This window comes from Pelodiscus sinensis, chromosome 14, assembly GCF_049634645.1.
Source record: "Pelodiscus sinensis isolate JC-2024 chromosome 14, ASM4963464v1, whole genome shotgun sequence".
NCBI classification, from domain to species: domain Eukaryota; kingdom Metazoa; phylum Chordata; order Testudines; family Trionychidae; genus Pelodiscus; species Pelodiscus sinensis.
The window spans coordinates 21,842,304-21,860,387 of record NC_134724.1 but is presented as its reverse complement, the minus strand read 5'-3'; the positions used below and the strand labels follow the sequence as shown (position 1 = coordinate 21,860,387).

At 41.6% G+C, this 18,084-nt stretch overlaps 2 protein-coding genes across 10 annotated transcripts in view; one reads left to right on the top strand and one right to left on the bottom strand.

Moving 5' to 3' along the window:
* GALK2 (galactokinase 2) overlaps positions 1-18,084 on the top strand; it is a 75,548-nt gene that overhangs the window by 57,006 nt on the left and 458 nt on the right. Inside the window, exons 8-9 of the mRNA XM_075897172.1 lie at positions 1,525-1,735; positions 12,722-12,923. Coding sequence (XP_075753287.1) covers positions 1,525-1,735; positions 12,722-12,923 — 413 coding nt within the window. The remainder of the gene's footprint in view (positions 1-1,524; positions 1,736-12,721; positions 12,924-18,084) is intronic.
* The window catches only part of FAM227B (family with sequence similarity 227 member B), a 225,148-nt gene continuing 223,769 nt past the window's right edge, over positions 16,706-18,084 (bottom strand). For all 9 annotated transcript variants that reach the window (XM_075897177.1, XM_075897178.1, XM_075897176.1 and 6 more), the window contains one exon: positions 16,706-16,842. In XM_075897177.1, the coding sequence (XP_075753292.1) occupies positions 16,798-16,842 (45 nt within the window). In that variant the 3' untranslated portion in view covers positions 16,706-16,797. The remainder of the gene's footprint in view (positions 16,843-18,084) is intronic.

The window sequence follows — 18,084 nt, the reverse complement described above, 5'->3', positions numbered from 1 at the left end:
AAATGTCTTCTAAGAGCCCAGCAAGCAGTGGAAGCTGCCAGACAATATTGACCTCTAATGGTCTGGCAAATTGTCTGGTTTGGCATGGTCTAGGGTGCCAGACTGTAGGGGTTCAACCTGTAGAATGCTGCAGTTATAAAAATAATATACACTAGAAAGTCATCAAGCTTGCAATTAGGGGTCCAGCACCAACCTTACCATGAAATTCAGCTCTCCAGCACGCTTAGAAGAAAGTATCACAACAACTTCAGAAATTTGGGTTTATTAAATACCACCAATCAGGCTGAGTGGTCACTATTCGATCAAAGACAGATAACAGCAAGTCCTCCTTTGACCTTCTAGAATTGTGCTGGGGAATGTGTAAGAACAAATGTCTAAAATTGGTTTTATAAAATGAATAATAGTTGGAGGGGATAGCTTGTGGAAAACAAGAGATCATTGATTTGACTAGATATACCGTATTTTCTGGCGTATAAGACGACTTTTGATGTTAAAAAACATCCCCCAAAAATCGGGGGTCGTCTTATATGCCGGGTATACAGCTTTGCGGCTTTGCAAAGCCTTGGGGGAAGCCGGCGGCGGGGCCCCTCCACGGCTTTGCAAAGCCTCGGGGGAAGCCGGAGCAAAGCCTCAGAAGCGCGACACCCCGCCGCCGCTTCAGCTTTGCTCCCGGTGCCTCTGGTCTGCTGGGGACCGTCTCCAGCAGACCAGGGACACCGGGAGCAAAGCCGGGGAGGTGGAAGGGCGCTGGGGTATAAGACGAAACCCTATCTTTTAACTAAAAAATTAGGGGGTCGTCTTATACGCCCAGTAGCCTTATACGCCGGAAAATACGGTATGTAATGTCAGTAAGGGTACGTCTACACTGCATCCCTAGTTCGAACTAGGGATGCAAATGGAGACAATCGAAGTAGTTAATGAAGCGGGGATTTAAATATCCGCGCTCCATTAACATGATCTCGCCGGCGCGCTAGTTCGAATCACAGCTGATTCGAACCAGGAAGTGCGCGCCGGGACGCGTTAGTTCGGACTAAAGCCCTTAGTCCGAACTAATGTTACTCCTCATTTTTTGAGGAGTAACATTAGTTCGGACTAAGGGCTTTAGTCCGAACTAACGCGTCCCGGCGCGCACTTCCTGGTTCGAATCAGCTGTGATTCGAACTAGCGCGCCGGCGAGATCATGTTAATGGAGCACGGGATATTTAAATCCCCGCTTCATTAACTACTTCGATTGTCTCCATTTGCATCCCTAGTTCGAACTAGGGATGCAGTGTAGACATACCCTAAGAGATTTAGGCTAATGTTTTAAGAAAAGAAATGCTTAAATTTTTTTGGGCTGTTATTGACAGAAATCTTCCTGTTCTGGTACTAGATCTGTGTGTAAACATATTGGCTATTTGCTGTGTAAGGATAGATGGCTTTTCCTGAAAAAAATCCGTTCTCTAAGGTCTGTTTGCTTTATGAAATATGTCATGTCAATTTCAAACTATGATGTGTGTCACTGTTTGTTTTTGCTGTGGTAAGCTTCTCGCTAAGTCAAAAGGCCTAGAATGGAAAACAATGCTGAAGCTCCAAGATGTGCAGGCCAAGCTAGGAGTTAGCCTGAAGGAAATGCTGACCGTTGTCGAGGAGGTATTTCACCCTGAGCCTTACAGCACAGAGGAAATTTGTACATGCCTGGGAATTAGCCTTGAGGAGCTCCGCACTCAGATCCTCAGTCAAAACACGCAAGATGGTGAGTGTACATCAGATGGTGGTTTTTATTTTAAAAAGCTCGTGTTATGTAAAATGCCTATAATACATAAAGGACCTGGACATCTTGCCAAAAGAGTTCATCAGCAGGAACCTGTGGGGAGGTTTCTAGGGCGAAGGGGCTTATATCATATCAGTTCTATTTGTTCCCATTAGGGCAGTGTTTCTCAAAGTGGTCCACGAAACCACTTTGAGAAAGCTGCTAACTGGCCACGCCGGTGTGTTTATTTACTGGTGCCGCAACCACGGAGCCTCGCGGCTCCCATTGGCTCTGGTTTGCCATTTGCAGCCAAGGGGAGCCGTAGGAAGAAGCAGCCCGGCCCACTCCACTTCTTGCTGCTCCACTTGGCTGCAAATGGCAGACCAGAGCCCATAGGAGCCACGAGGCTCTGTGGCCAAGGTGCTGGTAAATAAACACACCGGTGTGGCCAGTTAGCAGTTTTCTCAAAGTGGTTTCGTGGACCACTTTGAGAAAGTGTATTGGGGAGCTGGGCAGACAGCCCAGCTCAGTCTTGGCTCATGCTGGGTCCGGGACCTAACCCCATTACAACTCTGCATTTAAAGTGTATTAGGAGCCTGGCAGGCAGCCTGGCTCAGTTACGGCTTGCGCTGGGTCTGGGAGCTCAGACCCCCCCCCCCCCACATAGGGGCTCCTACCCCTTCATCAGAGGCAGCAGCACAGAAGGACTGGCAGCCTTTCCACAAGGGGAGCTAGTTTAGACCCTGCTGATCTCAGGGGGAGGGAGGGTCTGAGCTCCCAGACCTGGCGCGGGCTGGACCTGAACTGGGCTGCGTGCCCGTCTGGCTCCTAATACACTTTAAATGCAGAGCTGCAGGAGTGGTAACAATGTGGAGTGGCAGGTGGCTCCTTGGCTATTAAATTAACCGATATTTAACATCCCTAAGGTAAATGTCTTCTTCAAAGGAATGAGTAAAAGGCACAGGATGTAATGTGCCTGTCACAGAACACCAAGAGCCAAGCCTTCCTGAACACTCTCCTGTGACTATTTCAACCCTTTCCCTTCCTGCTCCTTTTCTCCATTCCTCCCAGCATGTCTGGCTTCCCTCGCATGTCACTGTGGGGAGGCCAGAATACCCCCTTGGCCTCCTTCGTACCCTGGCTTGTCCTGGAGCACCTCATATAGAGGGACGAGGGAGCAGGTGGTGCAGAGTCAGCTGTTCCAGTTTTATGCTATCCCAAAATGCTCCTGACATAAGGAAAATCCTAAGCTATGCAGTTAGGACAGCTGTCTGCTCCGTTGCAATGCTGGAGAGGTGCCAGTATGTATTCAGAGACCTGGATCGGGCCCCACACCTCTGCGGAATGTTGTACAATACTTGTGTGCATTATATAGAGAGTATACTAAAGTGTGTAGCTCTCTAACACAAATATAACATGAACTATGTGCTCTTAGATATCGCAGGGTATAAATAACCTCTCATCTTATCCCCCACACTTCCTTTTTCATGGGAAATCACTAGGGCTCTTAGTTTCCTATACTATCCCCTCCTCTGTTCCCCCAATATGAAACATTATATGAATAGTAACTCACAAATATGACTATTTTGCATATCTCTGGTTTTAAAAGCTAACATTTAAAGCTCAGTAAAGTTGAACTGTTTATATGGATTGTTATTTTCACTAAAAAAAACAGTCTGGATGAAAAATTTTGACATAAAAGCAATAGAAGAAAGTCCAAGGAAATGTTATACTGTAGCTCTGTCTAGTGTTTGCAGATGTTCACCAAACAAAATCTCTTAAAATTTGCGTGACCATGATCTTGTTTGATAAAGCCAATTAAAATGGCTTGTGCAGAAGTCTGTTTGCATTTGTACAAGATAAAACTAAACAACAGATTCCTGTAAAAGTAGACACAGAGAGAAATAAGACAGACCCAGAGTGAAGAAATCAAATCCACTGTTTGTTTTTGTTATGCACCAAACAAATTACACTTCATGTTGGTTTTGGAAAACTACAGCTTCTTCAGCAAAAATCTTCTTGCTTTAGTTTGCTGTATTTTACACTGTCTCCTAATGACAGAACATACTTTCTTGACGTGAAAGAAGAAAATACTGATAAATAAACCAGGCTTTGTCATTACAATTCTGTGAAAAATACAGCAAACAAAAGCAAAAATGTTGGAGAGAATATGTTAAATTATTTGCTAGATGCTGATTTTTCCTTTGTAGCAGAGCATAAATTTGTGACAGTTTCCACTTCTGCCCCCACCCCAGGCTAGGGCTGTTAGTAGTATGCCTTGAGCTCCCATGGCATCCTGTATAAGAACCTTCGCAGATTCTTATGGGTTAGGAAAGGAGAAATAAAATGTTGCATTTGTGACTCAAAGCTTCACCTTCATCTTCATCGCACTTGAGGAAGCCTGGGATTACAGCGCAGAAGAGGGATGCTACAGATTCCAGCTGAGCTATTTGCTTTTAGGCAATCAGAAAGGAATAATACACGCACACTTCTCACTATACAGTATTGTCTGTTATCAGATACATTTCAGTCAGGTCCACCTCTTTCCTTCTATTCATATTATACATTCCCATTCTCTCCAATTGGATGTCTCATTGTCATTTTAGTGAGGCTTCCTAGCCAACTTCTTAACCAACATCTCTGCACTCTGTAACAAGACCTATAAAATAGTTACAGTTGCATTTGCAATGATGTACATAAGCCTGTCAGTAGCTGAATTTTTTAGGCCTACAACACACGTTCTTAACTAGTGGGCAAATCAGAGGTGGGACCAAACCAACACCGTGTAGCATTGTACGACTAAGCACCACATTCGAACTTTGTTGGTAGTTGTTGAGCCAGATCCTGGCTTCTGTTCTGGCTTCTTTGCACTGTTTGGCACCACAAGGACCGTGAAAATCCATCTTGACCAATCAACTAAGGATTCCTGCTCCCCCGGCCAATCAACTGATGATTCTTCACTTGAATATCTGTACTACATCACCCCACTTGAAATTGCTTAGTGCCACCTTTAAACCTACTCACCATTCACAGCTGCTGTATAACCCAAATAAAAATCCTGGTTCTGAAACCCCAAATTTAAGAGAGTGTTGTATCTAGATCTACGCTTTGTGCCCCAGGATCCTCTCCAGAACAAATAGTATTTATTATTCACTTTCTAAAGTGCAGTACACTATAGTTTCATTACTTCATAAAGTAGTTAAGCTCCAGTGGCGGTGGGAAGGTTGTGTATTTATAAATCTCACCGCAGCAGGATATTTTTCTATAAAATAATGTCATCTTTTTGCCATAATATGTTTCTCCCTTTTAAATGGGATATTCTTAAACCAATTTTTCCTTTTTACACATAAAACAGTAATCTAATTATGACATTTTAAACCTGGGAACAGAATCACCATGGGAGCTAAAAGCATCTGTTTAGTCTGTGGGTTTGGCTGGTTAACCCCTGCTTAGAAAACTAAATTTGGGAAAAATATTGCTACTGAAAAATAAGCCTCAAACCACAATGCAATTGGAATGAGTGGGGTTGTATAGTCTTTCACTCATGCTGTGAAGTAGTCCAAAGGAGTGGTGAGCTCAGTGCAAGAACTGATTGTAATTTTTTTGTCACATTTTTTGGAAATTGACTTTTAAATGTATTGCCACATATGCTCTCTTTATCAGGCAGTAGCCGGAGTTTTGTTGCAAAGAGCATGCACCCATAGAGCAGGATAGCAGAGAGCACATGTAGCTTATAAGGAAGACTAGAATAGAATAAAATGGAGTGGGCCATTTTAGCAACAAAAAGCACTTTTAGAGGCATTGTTGTGGTAAAAAGAGTCATCATTAAAGCAGTAGGTGCCATAATCTCTAAAATGTCTCTTGACTTGGTGGTTGTATTCAGGGAAGGAGCATCCAATTGCTCTGTTTTAAGAGGAGCGAATTGTGAATGGTTTACTCACATTGATGAGCAGTTGCTCACAGGAGTAGTTGCATCAGAATGACGGGGTTGCTTTATGTGGGAACCTGCCCAGCTTTATTAGTAAGGGGATGGAGAATCATCATCTGGCCTAGATGAAATATAACAACCTGTGGCAACATTTTCTTTTATTAAATTAAGGGCCAGATTCAGTCACACAAATGCAGTAGAATCTTTCTCTGCCAATAGTTGCACTGAAAACAATGGGACGCCTTATGGAAAAAGGTTTATGCCATATTTGTAAAAGTGGTAAAATCTTTCACTGTATGATTTTGGGCGGTGAATTCTTCCACTATATTTCTTGCATCCCCACTACATCTTCATAACTGAGCCATGTTGTTTTCATTAATACACAGTGAAATGTAATTTAAGCAGATGCCAATGAGACCTGACAAAATGTATAGCCTAGTAGAGATTGGTCTATAGCTAAAGGTTAAATTGTACAGGAAACCCCAAAGAAAGTAGTCCGCTGAAGGTGACGTAATAACAAATAATACAACTTACTGGAAGCCACAAAGTTCAATTATTTTAAAACCATCTACAAAAAACAAACTGTTGCACAGTTCTCTGCTATATTTAACTAACCCACATTTGTTTGAGACTAATAATCTCTGGCCTATTGCTGTTTGTTTTTTAAAAGAGTTTTATGTGGATGTCAGACAAGGTTTTATTAATGGCAGTTTAAGTCCTAATATTTTGTTGCTATGGCCCAAACTGTCTTGGTGCATTGGAAAATTCCACTGTTTCCTCTAAGGGCAGTTGGTAGGCAATGAACATTTTAGACTCATTTGAATAGGGTGCTGAAGAAGTCATTTAAGGGCAAGCCCTTTGCAGCAGAGTTAGAGGCCAGGGGCACAGAGCCCATGACGCTTCAGGACCCATTCAGGCTTGTGGGGCTGTTTAATTGCAGTTTAGAGGTTTGAGTTTGGACTGGAGCCTGGGCAGTAGGATCCAGTGAGCTGAGAAGGTCACAGAGCTTGGACTGCAGCCTGAGCCCAAACATCTGGACCTCATAAGCCTGAGTTAACTGGCATGGGCCAGCGGTGCAGTTTTAATTGAAGTGTGAACATACCCCAGTGTCCTAATTGCTGCTCCTTTCCATTCTTCTGAGCCCAATAGGAGAGAGAATGCTGCAGCCCTCAGTCCTTACCCAGACAAAACTGCTGTTGACTTCAGCGAGAGTCTAGCTCTTGTGTAGAGACTGCAGGATTTGGCCTTAATGGCTCTGTAATAACTCTTTAAAACAACTCTATTCTTAGCTCAGATAGAAGATTTGTTTTATGCATCTGAAAGTTTTATACCTTTGTCACTTTGACTAGAGCAGGTTGAGGCTTCAGTGATCATTCTGTTTTATTTGTGAAATACAAAGTCACCTGCCAAATACGTGTTGTGTTTTTTACATAGTAAATGATTTTGGGCTAGTCATCTCCGGCACACCTCTAGGCTTCCTTGGTTGTTTGGACTGTAAATACAGATCTTCTCTTTGTGTACTGGTAACTATTGTTCTCTTAAGGCTGATAGCCTCCAATTCAGACATAGATCTAGATGTTAGAAACATAGTTTTACTGTTGATATATTTGACTGCATGGCAGCAAGTATCGAGATAGCCCTAATATGGAAGAGCTTTCTCCATTACTTGGAGCATATGTCTGGATTTATGTACGTCAGAGGTAGTACCCATCAGAGGTACAAATCAGAGGTAGTACCCATTGAATACAGAGATGGTTGGAAGCCCAAATGTTATTAATTCTTGTATAGAGCATCAGATTTGGAGGTGGTAGGAGGAAAACACTTTAAAAAGATTTCATTAAGTGCTTAATTTTTTTAATTGGAATGCTGCTATACTCTGTCATATCTATGGCAGTTGTGGTTTTCCCTAGATTTATAGTTATATCTCCATACTGTAAAAACCAGAACCCTTTCATTTAATGATATCATTTCTTCACTGATATTCACTTGGCAAAGAGTCATGTTTGCAAGGGAGTCTAAAACAACAACACAAAACCAGTTTCTGTCATTTTGAATGTAATAATTGCTTAAAAGGATAACATTAGATTATAGTCAAACCAAATGTCAAGTTTGTGGAGTCTTCATGACATGAGAGAATGCTGTCAAGGACATAGTTTCAGATTTTCTGACTAGCAGCCAGCATTTAGAAGACCCATTCTAGTTGCCAATACATAACATGATGATCATAACACAACCACAGAGTGTTTTAAGGTAATCTGGCCAGTAAAGCATTATTTTACCAAAGGGTGGTCTCTGAATCAAATACAGCCTTTGGCAAGACTTTTACCTTACAATTGAAACCAGACATGTTTTCAGTTCATTTTTTGGGTTACTACTGTTCAATGGTGATTTACAAGAGAGTGTGAGCTATGGCAATCTCTCACGCAACTTCAGATATGCTCTAAACGAATGCACATTTAGAAATCCCCGTGCTGTAAAACAAGAGTTTCGTAAGAAAAGAATATTTAAAGAGAAATCATCACAAAAGGAATGCTCAGGATTCTATGCCCAGCAGTCTTTCCCTGGCAGTCCTGAACATTCAGGCACAGTTCTGCAACACACATTGCAAACAGCTACAGAAGCAACAAAAATGATGGATACATATATGGCAAAGCACAGCTCTGAATGCATCGAGTAAATCAGAAATGGTTGTTTAAGCATCCTCCGTTGCTCAGTGACATTTCACTGAGATTCAGCTTCCAAGGAGCATTTGAGTCATTCCCTTTTTTGTTTTGTTTTAATCCTAGTCTAAAAATACGTTGTGTACAGAAGGCAGACAAGTTCAATTCACCTTTAGTGGGTAGCATTTGAGTTATATATTAAACAAAGGAATATTATCACCAATGATCCCAATGCACAGTAAGAAAAGCAAATATGGTAGGCGACCAGATTGGCTTACCAGGGAAATCCTTGGCTCTCTTAAACACAAAAAGGAAAATTATAGGAAGTGGAAACTTGGACAGATAACTAGGGAGGAGTATAAATATATTGCTCGAGAATGCAGGGGAATAATCAGGAAGGTGAAAGCGTAATTGGAATTGCATCTAGCAAGGAATGTGAAGGGTAACAAGAAAGGTTTCTACAGGCATGTTAGCAATAAGAGGGTTATCAGAGAAGGTGTGGGGCCCTTACTGGATGAAGGAGGTAACCTAGTGACAGATGACGTGGGAAAATGCTTTTTTTGCCCCTGTCTTCACAGACAAGGTTGGCTCCTAGCCTACTGCACTAGATAACAAAGTGTGAGAAGGAGGTGGGCAGCCCCCGGTGGAGAAAGAACAGGTTAAGAACTATTTAGAAAAACTAAATATACACAAATCCATGGGGCTGGATTTAATGCATCCGAGGGCACTGAGGGAGTTGGCAAATGTCATTGCAGAGCCTTTGGCCATTATCTCTGAAAATTCATGGAGATTGGGAGAGATCCTGGATGATTGGAAAAAGGCAAATGTAGTGCCCATCTTTAAAAAAGGGAAGAAGGACAATCCAGGGAACTACAGACCAGTCAGCCGGACCTCAGTCCCAAGAAAAATCCTGGAGGGGCTCCTCAAGGAATCCATTTTGGAGCACTTAGAATAGGGGAAAGTGATCAGGAATAGTTAACATGGTGAACATGGATTCACCAAGGGCAAGACTAATCTGATTAGCTTCTATGATGAGGTATCTGGCTCTGGGGACAAGGGGAAGTCAGTGGATGTGATATACCTCGACTTTAGCAAAGCTTTTGATACGGCCTCCCACGATATTCTTGCCAGCAAGTTAAGGAAGTATGAATTGGATAAATGGAATGTAAAATGGATAGAAAGCTGGTTAGATTGTCGGGCCCAACGGGTAGTGATAAATGGCTTGATGTCTGGTTGTTGGTTGGTTTCAAGGGGAGTGCCCCAAGGATCGGTTCTAGAGCTGGTTTTGTTCAACATCTTTATTAATGACCTGGATGAGGGGATGGATTGCACCCTCAGCAAGTTTGCGGATGACACTAAGCTAGGGGGAGAGGGAGATATGTTGGAGGGTAGGGATAAGGTCCAGAGTGACCTAGACATATTGGAGGACTGGGCCAAAAGAAATCTGATGTGGTTCAACAAGTACAAAGTGCAGAGTCCTGCACTTGGGATGGAAGAGTCCCAAGCATTGTTACAGGCGGGGGACCGACTGGCTAAGTAGTATCTCAGCAGAAAAGGACTTGGGGATTACGGTGGATGAGAAGCTGGATATGAGTCAACAGTGTGCCCTTGTAGCCAAGAAGGCTAATGGCATATTAGGGTGCATTAGGAGGAGCATTTCCAGCAGATCTAGAGAAGTGATTATTCCCCTTTATTTGGCACTGGTGAGGCCACATCTGGAGTATTGTGTACAGTTCTGGGCCCCCCAGTATAGAAATGTCGATGCATTGGAGAGGGTCTAGCGGAGGACAACAAAAATGATTAGGAGCACATGACTTACAAGAAGAGACTGAAGGATTTGCACTTATTGAGTCTGCAGAAGTGAAGAGTGAGGGGGGATTTGAGAGCAGCCTTCAACTTCCTGAAGGGAGGTTCCAAAGAGGAAGAAGAGAGGCTGCTTTTAGTAGTGACAGATGGCAGAACAAGGAGCAATGGTCTCAAGTTACAGTGTGGAAGGTCTAGGTTGGATATGAGAAAAAACTGTTTAAATGGGAGGGTGGGGAAGCACTGGAATGGGTTCCCTAGGGCAGTGGTGGAATCTCCATCCCTAGAAGTTTTTAAGTCTCCACTTGACAAAGCCCTGGCTGGGATGATTTAGTTGCGGTTGGTCCTGCTTTGAGCATGGGGCTAGACTCGATGACCTCCTGAGGTCTCTTCCAGCCCTGGGATTCTATGATTCTAATGGAAAAATTTTGTTCCACTTATCACATCATTTGAGCCCATTTGCTATCATCTGGCTCAGAACTACATTTCCAGCAACTATACATTGAAATTCTAATTTATGTCGGCTGATTTTTTTATTCCAAATAAGGAATTAGATAGATATTGCTGATGTTACAGGTGACAGGACATGTTATCGAGCTAAGTGTGGAATACCAGTACACTATGCCTGGTTTTAACACAGGGAAAACACTGTCTGGAGACATTTATCACCCTCACAGTCTCAGATTTGGAGGTAGATCTGGAGGCATGAGCCAGGGAGTTCTGCTGTATTGGAGGTGAATCTGCAGATTGCCTGGATCTAAGAACCCATCCTGAGAGACCTTTCTTCATTCTAAGTTTGAGTTGGCCTCTAAATTGATTTCCATAATGGAACTGGTGAAGACCCTGGCTTTGAACATTCCTCCCATGCCAAAAAGACAGACTAAGATTTAACATCCATCAGTGGATCTGAATGCCTTAGAAATGAGCTAGATACATTGAGCCTTCATGATCCAAGATGACTTGACAGTGTCAGGATACACCTAGATCGGGATAGTCTCCTATACAATAAAGAGAACTTTGTGCACTGTGATTTTTAGTGCTTTTATGAGACTTCTTCCTTAGAGAGGGTCTGAGTTCTTGAAAACAGGTTTTTTTCCCCCAGAGACACAGCTAAGAGCATTCATAACTCACAGTACAATGAATAAAATGCCAACTGGGAAAATTTCCCCTTTACTTTGGAGATGGATCTGACAATTTCAGACTCTCTAAGGGTATGTCTACACTACCCCGCTAGTTCGAACTAGCGGGGTAATGTAGGCATACCGCACTTGCAAATGAAGCCCGGGATTTGAATTTCCTGGGCTTCATTTGCATAAGCGGGGAGCCGCCATTTTTAAATCCCCGCTGGTTCGAACCCCGTGTAGCGCGGCTACACGGGGCTCGAACTAGGTAGTTTGGACTAGGGTGCCTATTCCGAACTACCGGTACACCTCATTTCACGAGGAGTAACGGTAGTTCGGAATAGGAACCTAGTCCGAACTACCTAGTTCGACCCCCGTGTAGCCGCGCTACACGGGGTTCGAACCAGCGAGGATTTAAAAATGGCGGCTCCCCGCTTATGCAAATGAAGCCCGGGAAATTCAAATCCCGGGCTTCATTTGCAAGTGCGGTATGCCTACATTACCCTCCTAGTTCGAACTAGGAGGGTAGTGTAGACATACCCTAATACAGAAGGAGATTCCTGGCTTTTCAGCCATGACCTCTTTTGGGTAGAGAGGCCACATCTCTCTACCCCCTGAATGGCCCCATAGTTCCCTTCCTACACTGTGAGGTTCCCAGCAAGCCTGACTTCCTAACAGGCCAGCAGCTGTGCTTTGCTTTCTCTCCAGAAGCAATGAACAATGTAATGTCCACCAGTTATAAATTACCACACTGCTCTAAGCAAGCACTTGTATTCCTGTGGTGAAAGCATTACAGATAAGACATATGAAAAAAATAAATGTTCCTACATGCAAACTATAAGGATAGGGTTTCCAGATGGTTTCAACAAAAATACCGGATACTCTTAGCATTACATCACAATCTATATTACATCTTATTTAGAAAATACTGGACATTTATATTTTCTCAGATATGTTTCCCGAACAGAAAGCTCAAATACTGGACTGTCTGGTTCAAAACCAGACACCTGGCAACCCTATATAAGGATTATGAGAGGTCACCTCAACTCCAACTTTGGACTCTACTGGGTATCAGTCTTTCAAAACCCACAACTGAGTTTTTCCTTTGGTTACAACTTTAATCTTTATTATGTGGTGTAAAAGCACCTTGTACACTGTTTGCATGAAGAGTTGTCTATTGCTTCATCCACCTTGTAATTTTTGGGGGATATTCTTTCTAGACCATACATAAAAGCATCAAAACTAAAATGATAATAAACACTTTAGTCTGAAAACAGTATCAAAGCAGAGTTTTTAAAATGAAGCGTTGATTATAGCAAAAATATCTTTTGACTGAGAAGCAATCTAACAAGTCAAAAATACAGAAATAAATGTACATATTGTAAGTTTCCATTTTTTTCTTTTTCAGTTAGGTACCTGTTAAAATAATGGTGATTAATAGAATATGTAATAATACAATATTTTCACTTCATTTTAGTTACCACCTTTAAATTGTACCAGCGTTCTAAGCATGTGTATAGCGAAGCTGCCAGAGTGCTGGAATTTCAAAAGATATGCAGTGAGGCACCTGCCAGTGCAATCCAGCTGCTGGGAGAATTAATGAACCAAAGTCATATCAGCTGCAGGGACATGTATGAATGCAGCTGTCCTCAACTGGATCAGCTGGTGGACATCTGCCTGTAAGTTTTGACAGCAATGAACGAAGAACTCTCTTTGACAATATGGTTTGAATAGATTGGAAAACATGACATCATTAGCTATTGTAGTTTTAAAATGAAAGAAAAATATTCTTGTCTCTTATCACCAAATTAATCTCCTAAAGAGACGTTATGTAGTCAAATGTTTTCCTGCTGACATCTGAGTAATGCTTGTCAGATGAAAGTTACACTTTATGGTTTCATGATGGAATCTAGTTCTGGACTGACTCGTCATCAAAAAATTTCACAGTAAATAAAATTGGCTACTACGTTTGTTAGGTTTTAGAAGAGTTCATGATCAGTGTTCTTAAAATCTCTTCTCAGTTGTTACTTTTAGATGTATTTCTCCTTGCATATTCCTTAATCATTTCACTGCTGACGAGGCTGTAGCTTCAGGACTGTTAATGCATTCTTTGATATAGTGTTGCCTTGAAATCTCTATGGAACATCACGAACTAGCATTTGTTAATACTAAAAGTACATTTTGCCCAATGCAAAGCAACACGACTGATATACTAGGCAGCAGTAAAGTGGTTAAATATTGAATATCTTTTGAATGGACTAGTGCCAATGAAAGATCTCTCAATGTAGAGTCTTGGCCCTGTGCAAGGCACAGGCAGACACTGCTGTTTGCAGAACTCAAAAGAAAAAGTAGAAAAAATAAAGATCTTGTCATTTTTAGTTACATTCACAACTGGATGGACGGCGCTATGCAAGAAAAAAATGTTCTGTAGCATAGAATTCAAACACAAGGATAAGATTCAATGCACACATGTAGTTAGGATTGTATCAAATTAAAGTTAATGGGAACATCTTAATTAGATGGACCAAAGAGTAATAGTGAAAGAAAAACATGGTCACTGTCCCAGTTTCATCAGATTTCTTTCAAAATGACCATCGTGCAATGAAATGAAAACATGAAGAATGTAGCAAGAATAACTGAGCAATGAACCAGGCTTTAGTACAATATGAAATTATTTTTGAAACTATGTCTATTGTATGGGACAAGTTATTTATTTATTCGCCATTCAGTCCACCCATAAGAAACATGAATGTATTTCAATGTTTTCTGGATATAACTTTTCTTAATGATGAGGAGAATTTTGCGCAGGGGTGGGCAAGATGTGCCCAGGGGCCATTTCCAGCCTGCTGCCCCCTCGTTGGGATCCTTAGGCACAGAGCAACTCACGCCACTTTGAACAGCTGCTCTCTGCTCTGGACTCTGGGGAAGGAGGTGGGAGGCTTCATGTGTTGCCTCCACTCCCCAGCAAAATCTCTCGGCTCCCATTGGCCAGTTTCCAGCCAATAGGAGCTGAGAAATTTTGGATAAAGATAGTGCGCAAAGTCTCTCCACTCCCCACCCGGAGTGGAGCCAAATGGAGCTCCGCCATTTTGACTAGTCTGATGCTGCAACCGTCAGGCAGAGAGCCTGCCTCAGGTTCCTGTAGGGCAACTGGCTGGGAGCCACCTAGGTAAGTACCTCCCAGCCAAAGCCTGCCTCTGGCCTCTGGCTTCTCTTCCCCCCAACTATCTGCCCCAGGCCACCACCCTCTCCTGCCACAGATTACCACCCAAACCCTCTGTACCTCTCTCCCTTCTTCTTCCAAGTAACAACTCCCTTGAAGACCGTGAACCCCCTCTTACACCTCTCTCCCAGGCCAGAATCCTTTCCTGCAACCATACCCCCTCCAGTGCACTACAAGCCCCTGCCCCAGATCACAACCCCCTCTTTCACCAAAACTCCCTCTCAGACCCCACACCTCCTGAACCCTAGTCCACTACCTCAATTTTCTTTCTGCACCCAATCTCCATCCCCGACCCTGCACCACCCCATAGAAGTGTAGTCCTTGACCACTTATCAAAATCTTGGAGTGGCCCCCCCATTAAAAAGTATTGCCCACCCCTGATTTTGCGGCTACATTGTTACGTACAGTTGATTATTAAAGTTGAAGGAGACAGAATTTTATGGCCAAGATTTTTAAAATGAACCAGTGATTTTGGGTGCCCCACTTTTTAGGTGCTAAACTTGTTACATCTTGAAGGGGCCAAATTTTCAGAAAGCGCTGAGTATCTGCCCTCTGCAAGGTCCCTTTAAGCTGTTTTAAATTGGTTACTCAAAGTCTGAGGCATTTAAAGATCTCTAGTCACTCCTGACAATTTTGGCTAACATATTTAGTTTCATGGACCAGCAACTGCATAAATTAAATTGTCTTTACTTACAGTGAAATACAGCTGCCATGTAACTTTAAAAACCTTTCCAAAATACATTCCATATCATTGCCTCCTCACATGGTTTAAGCCATAGAGAATAATCTGCATATCCAGATGTTTTCTGTTTTGCCTAACTCTTTATGTTTTACAATATACTCCCTGCCAAGAAAAAAAAGATTCCTATTGGCTGTGGTTTGGAGTGCTGAAAAATTTAGCCATTAGTTGGTCAACTTTTTATGCAAAGAGAGTAGACTTGTACTTTCTGTAACCTGCTCATGTTGTTAATAGCTGTTTTTCTTGTTAGTTGTTTAAAGCAGGGCAAATAAAACAGAGAGATTTTCAAAAATGCTTAAGAGATTTAGGGGCTCAGGTCCCATTGAAGATCAACTGGACTTGGGCTCCTAAATCCCTGTGGAATTTTTGAAAATCTTGAGCCCATAAACCACTCTGGATATTTTTCTGTTTCTTGGTGTTACATGTTCTATTCAATTATGTGGTGTTAGCCTTGCTTGTTTTAAAGAAAAGATTGTTGCCCACGTGGTTACAGAATAAAGTGTGAAGATGTGACTTGAGGACAGCTTAGACTTGAAAACCAGAAGACAAGAAAAAAATAGTTTGACTCATGATTTTTAAGTCATTCTCATGATTTTTGAGCACTTGAGGTTTGGCAATGCTATTATATTCTTTTGTATATTGCACAGCATTTGTGGTTGGTCAAACCTGCAGTGATTTCATTGTGATTGGAAATTTCAATAGATGCTGTATCCAGGAGTGCTGAAACAGTTTTTATAGTGAGGGGTGCTGTGAGCCATAGAACCAACTGTAAACCCTGTATATAACAAAAATCACTTCAAGTCAGGGGGTGCTCCCGTACCCCCATAACCCTAGGTTCAACACCTATGGCTGTGTCTTGACTAGCATAGCCACATACTCCAAACCACATCTTTGCTGATTATTTTGATCTTTGCGCACACACTCAACTTTGGACAGTTCCGAATGAGAATGCATCTAATAGGCTGACCGCAGAGCATTTTCCCCTCACCTTTATTTCCTGATTTTAACTTCAGTTTGAATAAACAGTTTGTTCTTGCAGGTCCTCATTTATATTCTGTTATGTAGGATGCATATGGGACCAATTTTCAAACTTGGGTGCTTAACATTAAGCATCTAAATTCATCTTTAGGAAACTAAATCGGTAGCCCGAATTTCAGAGGTGCTGAGCACCAACAATTTCCAGTGACACTGAGGAATGCACAGCACCTCTAAACATCAGACAAATTCTGAGTTACCTAGAGATGGAACCAGGTGCCTAATCTTAGCATCCATGTTTGAAAATGCTGGCCACATTATTTTGAAGCTTTAACACATAGCCTGTTTCTTTTAAAATTAAATTTTGTTGCATTTTTAAATGATTAAGTATAACAGCAATTATAAAATGTAACAACAGAGAATTATTTAATGAGATGATTCAGAATAAATCTGAAGATATTTAAATGGCATTTCACAATAAAAAGCCAACGCTGTATCTGCAATACAAACACTTAAAAATTAGATTGCCTTCCAACTGAATTTGAGCAGTTGATTTAGCTGCTTTTTAAAGAGGTAGATTGAACCCCTGAAGACAATGGCAATCTTTCCATTGATTTCACTGGAAGTTGGATTGGATCCTGCTTGATTTACGAGGTTGCTTCTGTGGATCAGAGAATAAAAACAGCAGAGAAAAAGAGCAACATACAAAAAGAATTATAACACTGCAAAAATAATAATAATAAAAGCCTGGAAATCAAGAATGAACAGATCATTGAGTCAATATGTAGGATAGTGTCCTTCCATTAAACACACACACAGAGTAGGTGCTGGATTCAGAAAAGCACTTAAGCCTGGTCATTTAAGATGCTTTCCTCTGTTAGTTCCTAAGCAAGTAGTATTCCAGCACCTTGAAATATTTAACACTGATTTTCAACCTGTATCTAGAACCTTGCAAATTTGCAGATAGCTGCTTTATATCTGTGGGTATCTGAATCCACAGATGTCAATGTGGACATCTGTCTATGTTGGTATGGAGAACTTGAAAACAACAAATGGAATAATAGAAAACAATTATTAATAGTATGAAGATACAAACTAGAGAGGTAGTTTGTATGGAAAGACAGAAAGTGCACAGTTAGGCTCAGATATTTTTTTTCAGCTGCACTGTTGTAAACCCACTCAAACCAAGCCAGTCAGATTGTTTTTAAAGCAGACCTGATGGTGAGTGATGGGTAGAGCTCTGCACAGATATAAAATTTGTATCCGCATCCATATCTACAAAAATGAGCTGCGGATATCTGCATTAACTTCCACGGACGCAGATACCCATGGATCTGAAGTGGATATCCCTGGATTTGCATGGCTCTAGTGATGGGACTTTTTAGTTTGCCTTTTCTTGAGATTTGCAGTACTCCTTTTTCTTTACTAGCACTGTGACTAATCTTGCAAAAGTCCTGCATCTTCAGAACATGTTATGACTCTACGGGAGCAACAGACATGTATAGTGTGCTGACTCTTCTAAATTTGAAAATGCCTTATATGAACAGGACCTATGCAATTAGTGAATGAACATTACTTCATTTTTGTCATATCCTCCTGTCATAACTTCTGATGTTTTAAAACTACTGCTAACTAATGACTTCCTACTGCTTTCTTCACCTCAAGTTATTTCAAAATCTTTAAGCATTGTCAGAGCATCTAATTTTTGCAACTGCTGGAAATAACTATACTGAAGAATTTAAATTGCCAACATATTTTTGTCTAAAACGTTTAATGCAAATAGAGTTCAAATGTCTCATAAGACCAAGTGTGCCATATAGTTTTGAAAATGAGAAATAAATGCATCCCACATTCACTGTGCTCTGTAGGCAGTTTATGTATGACAAATGATCTCCTTTGATAT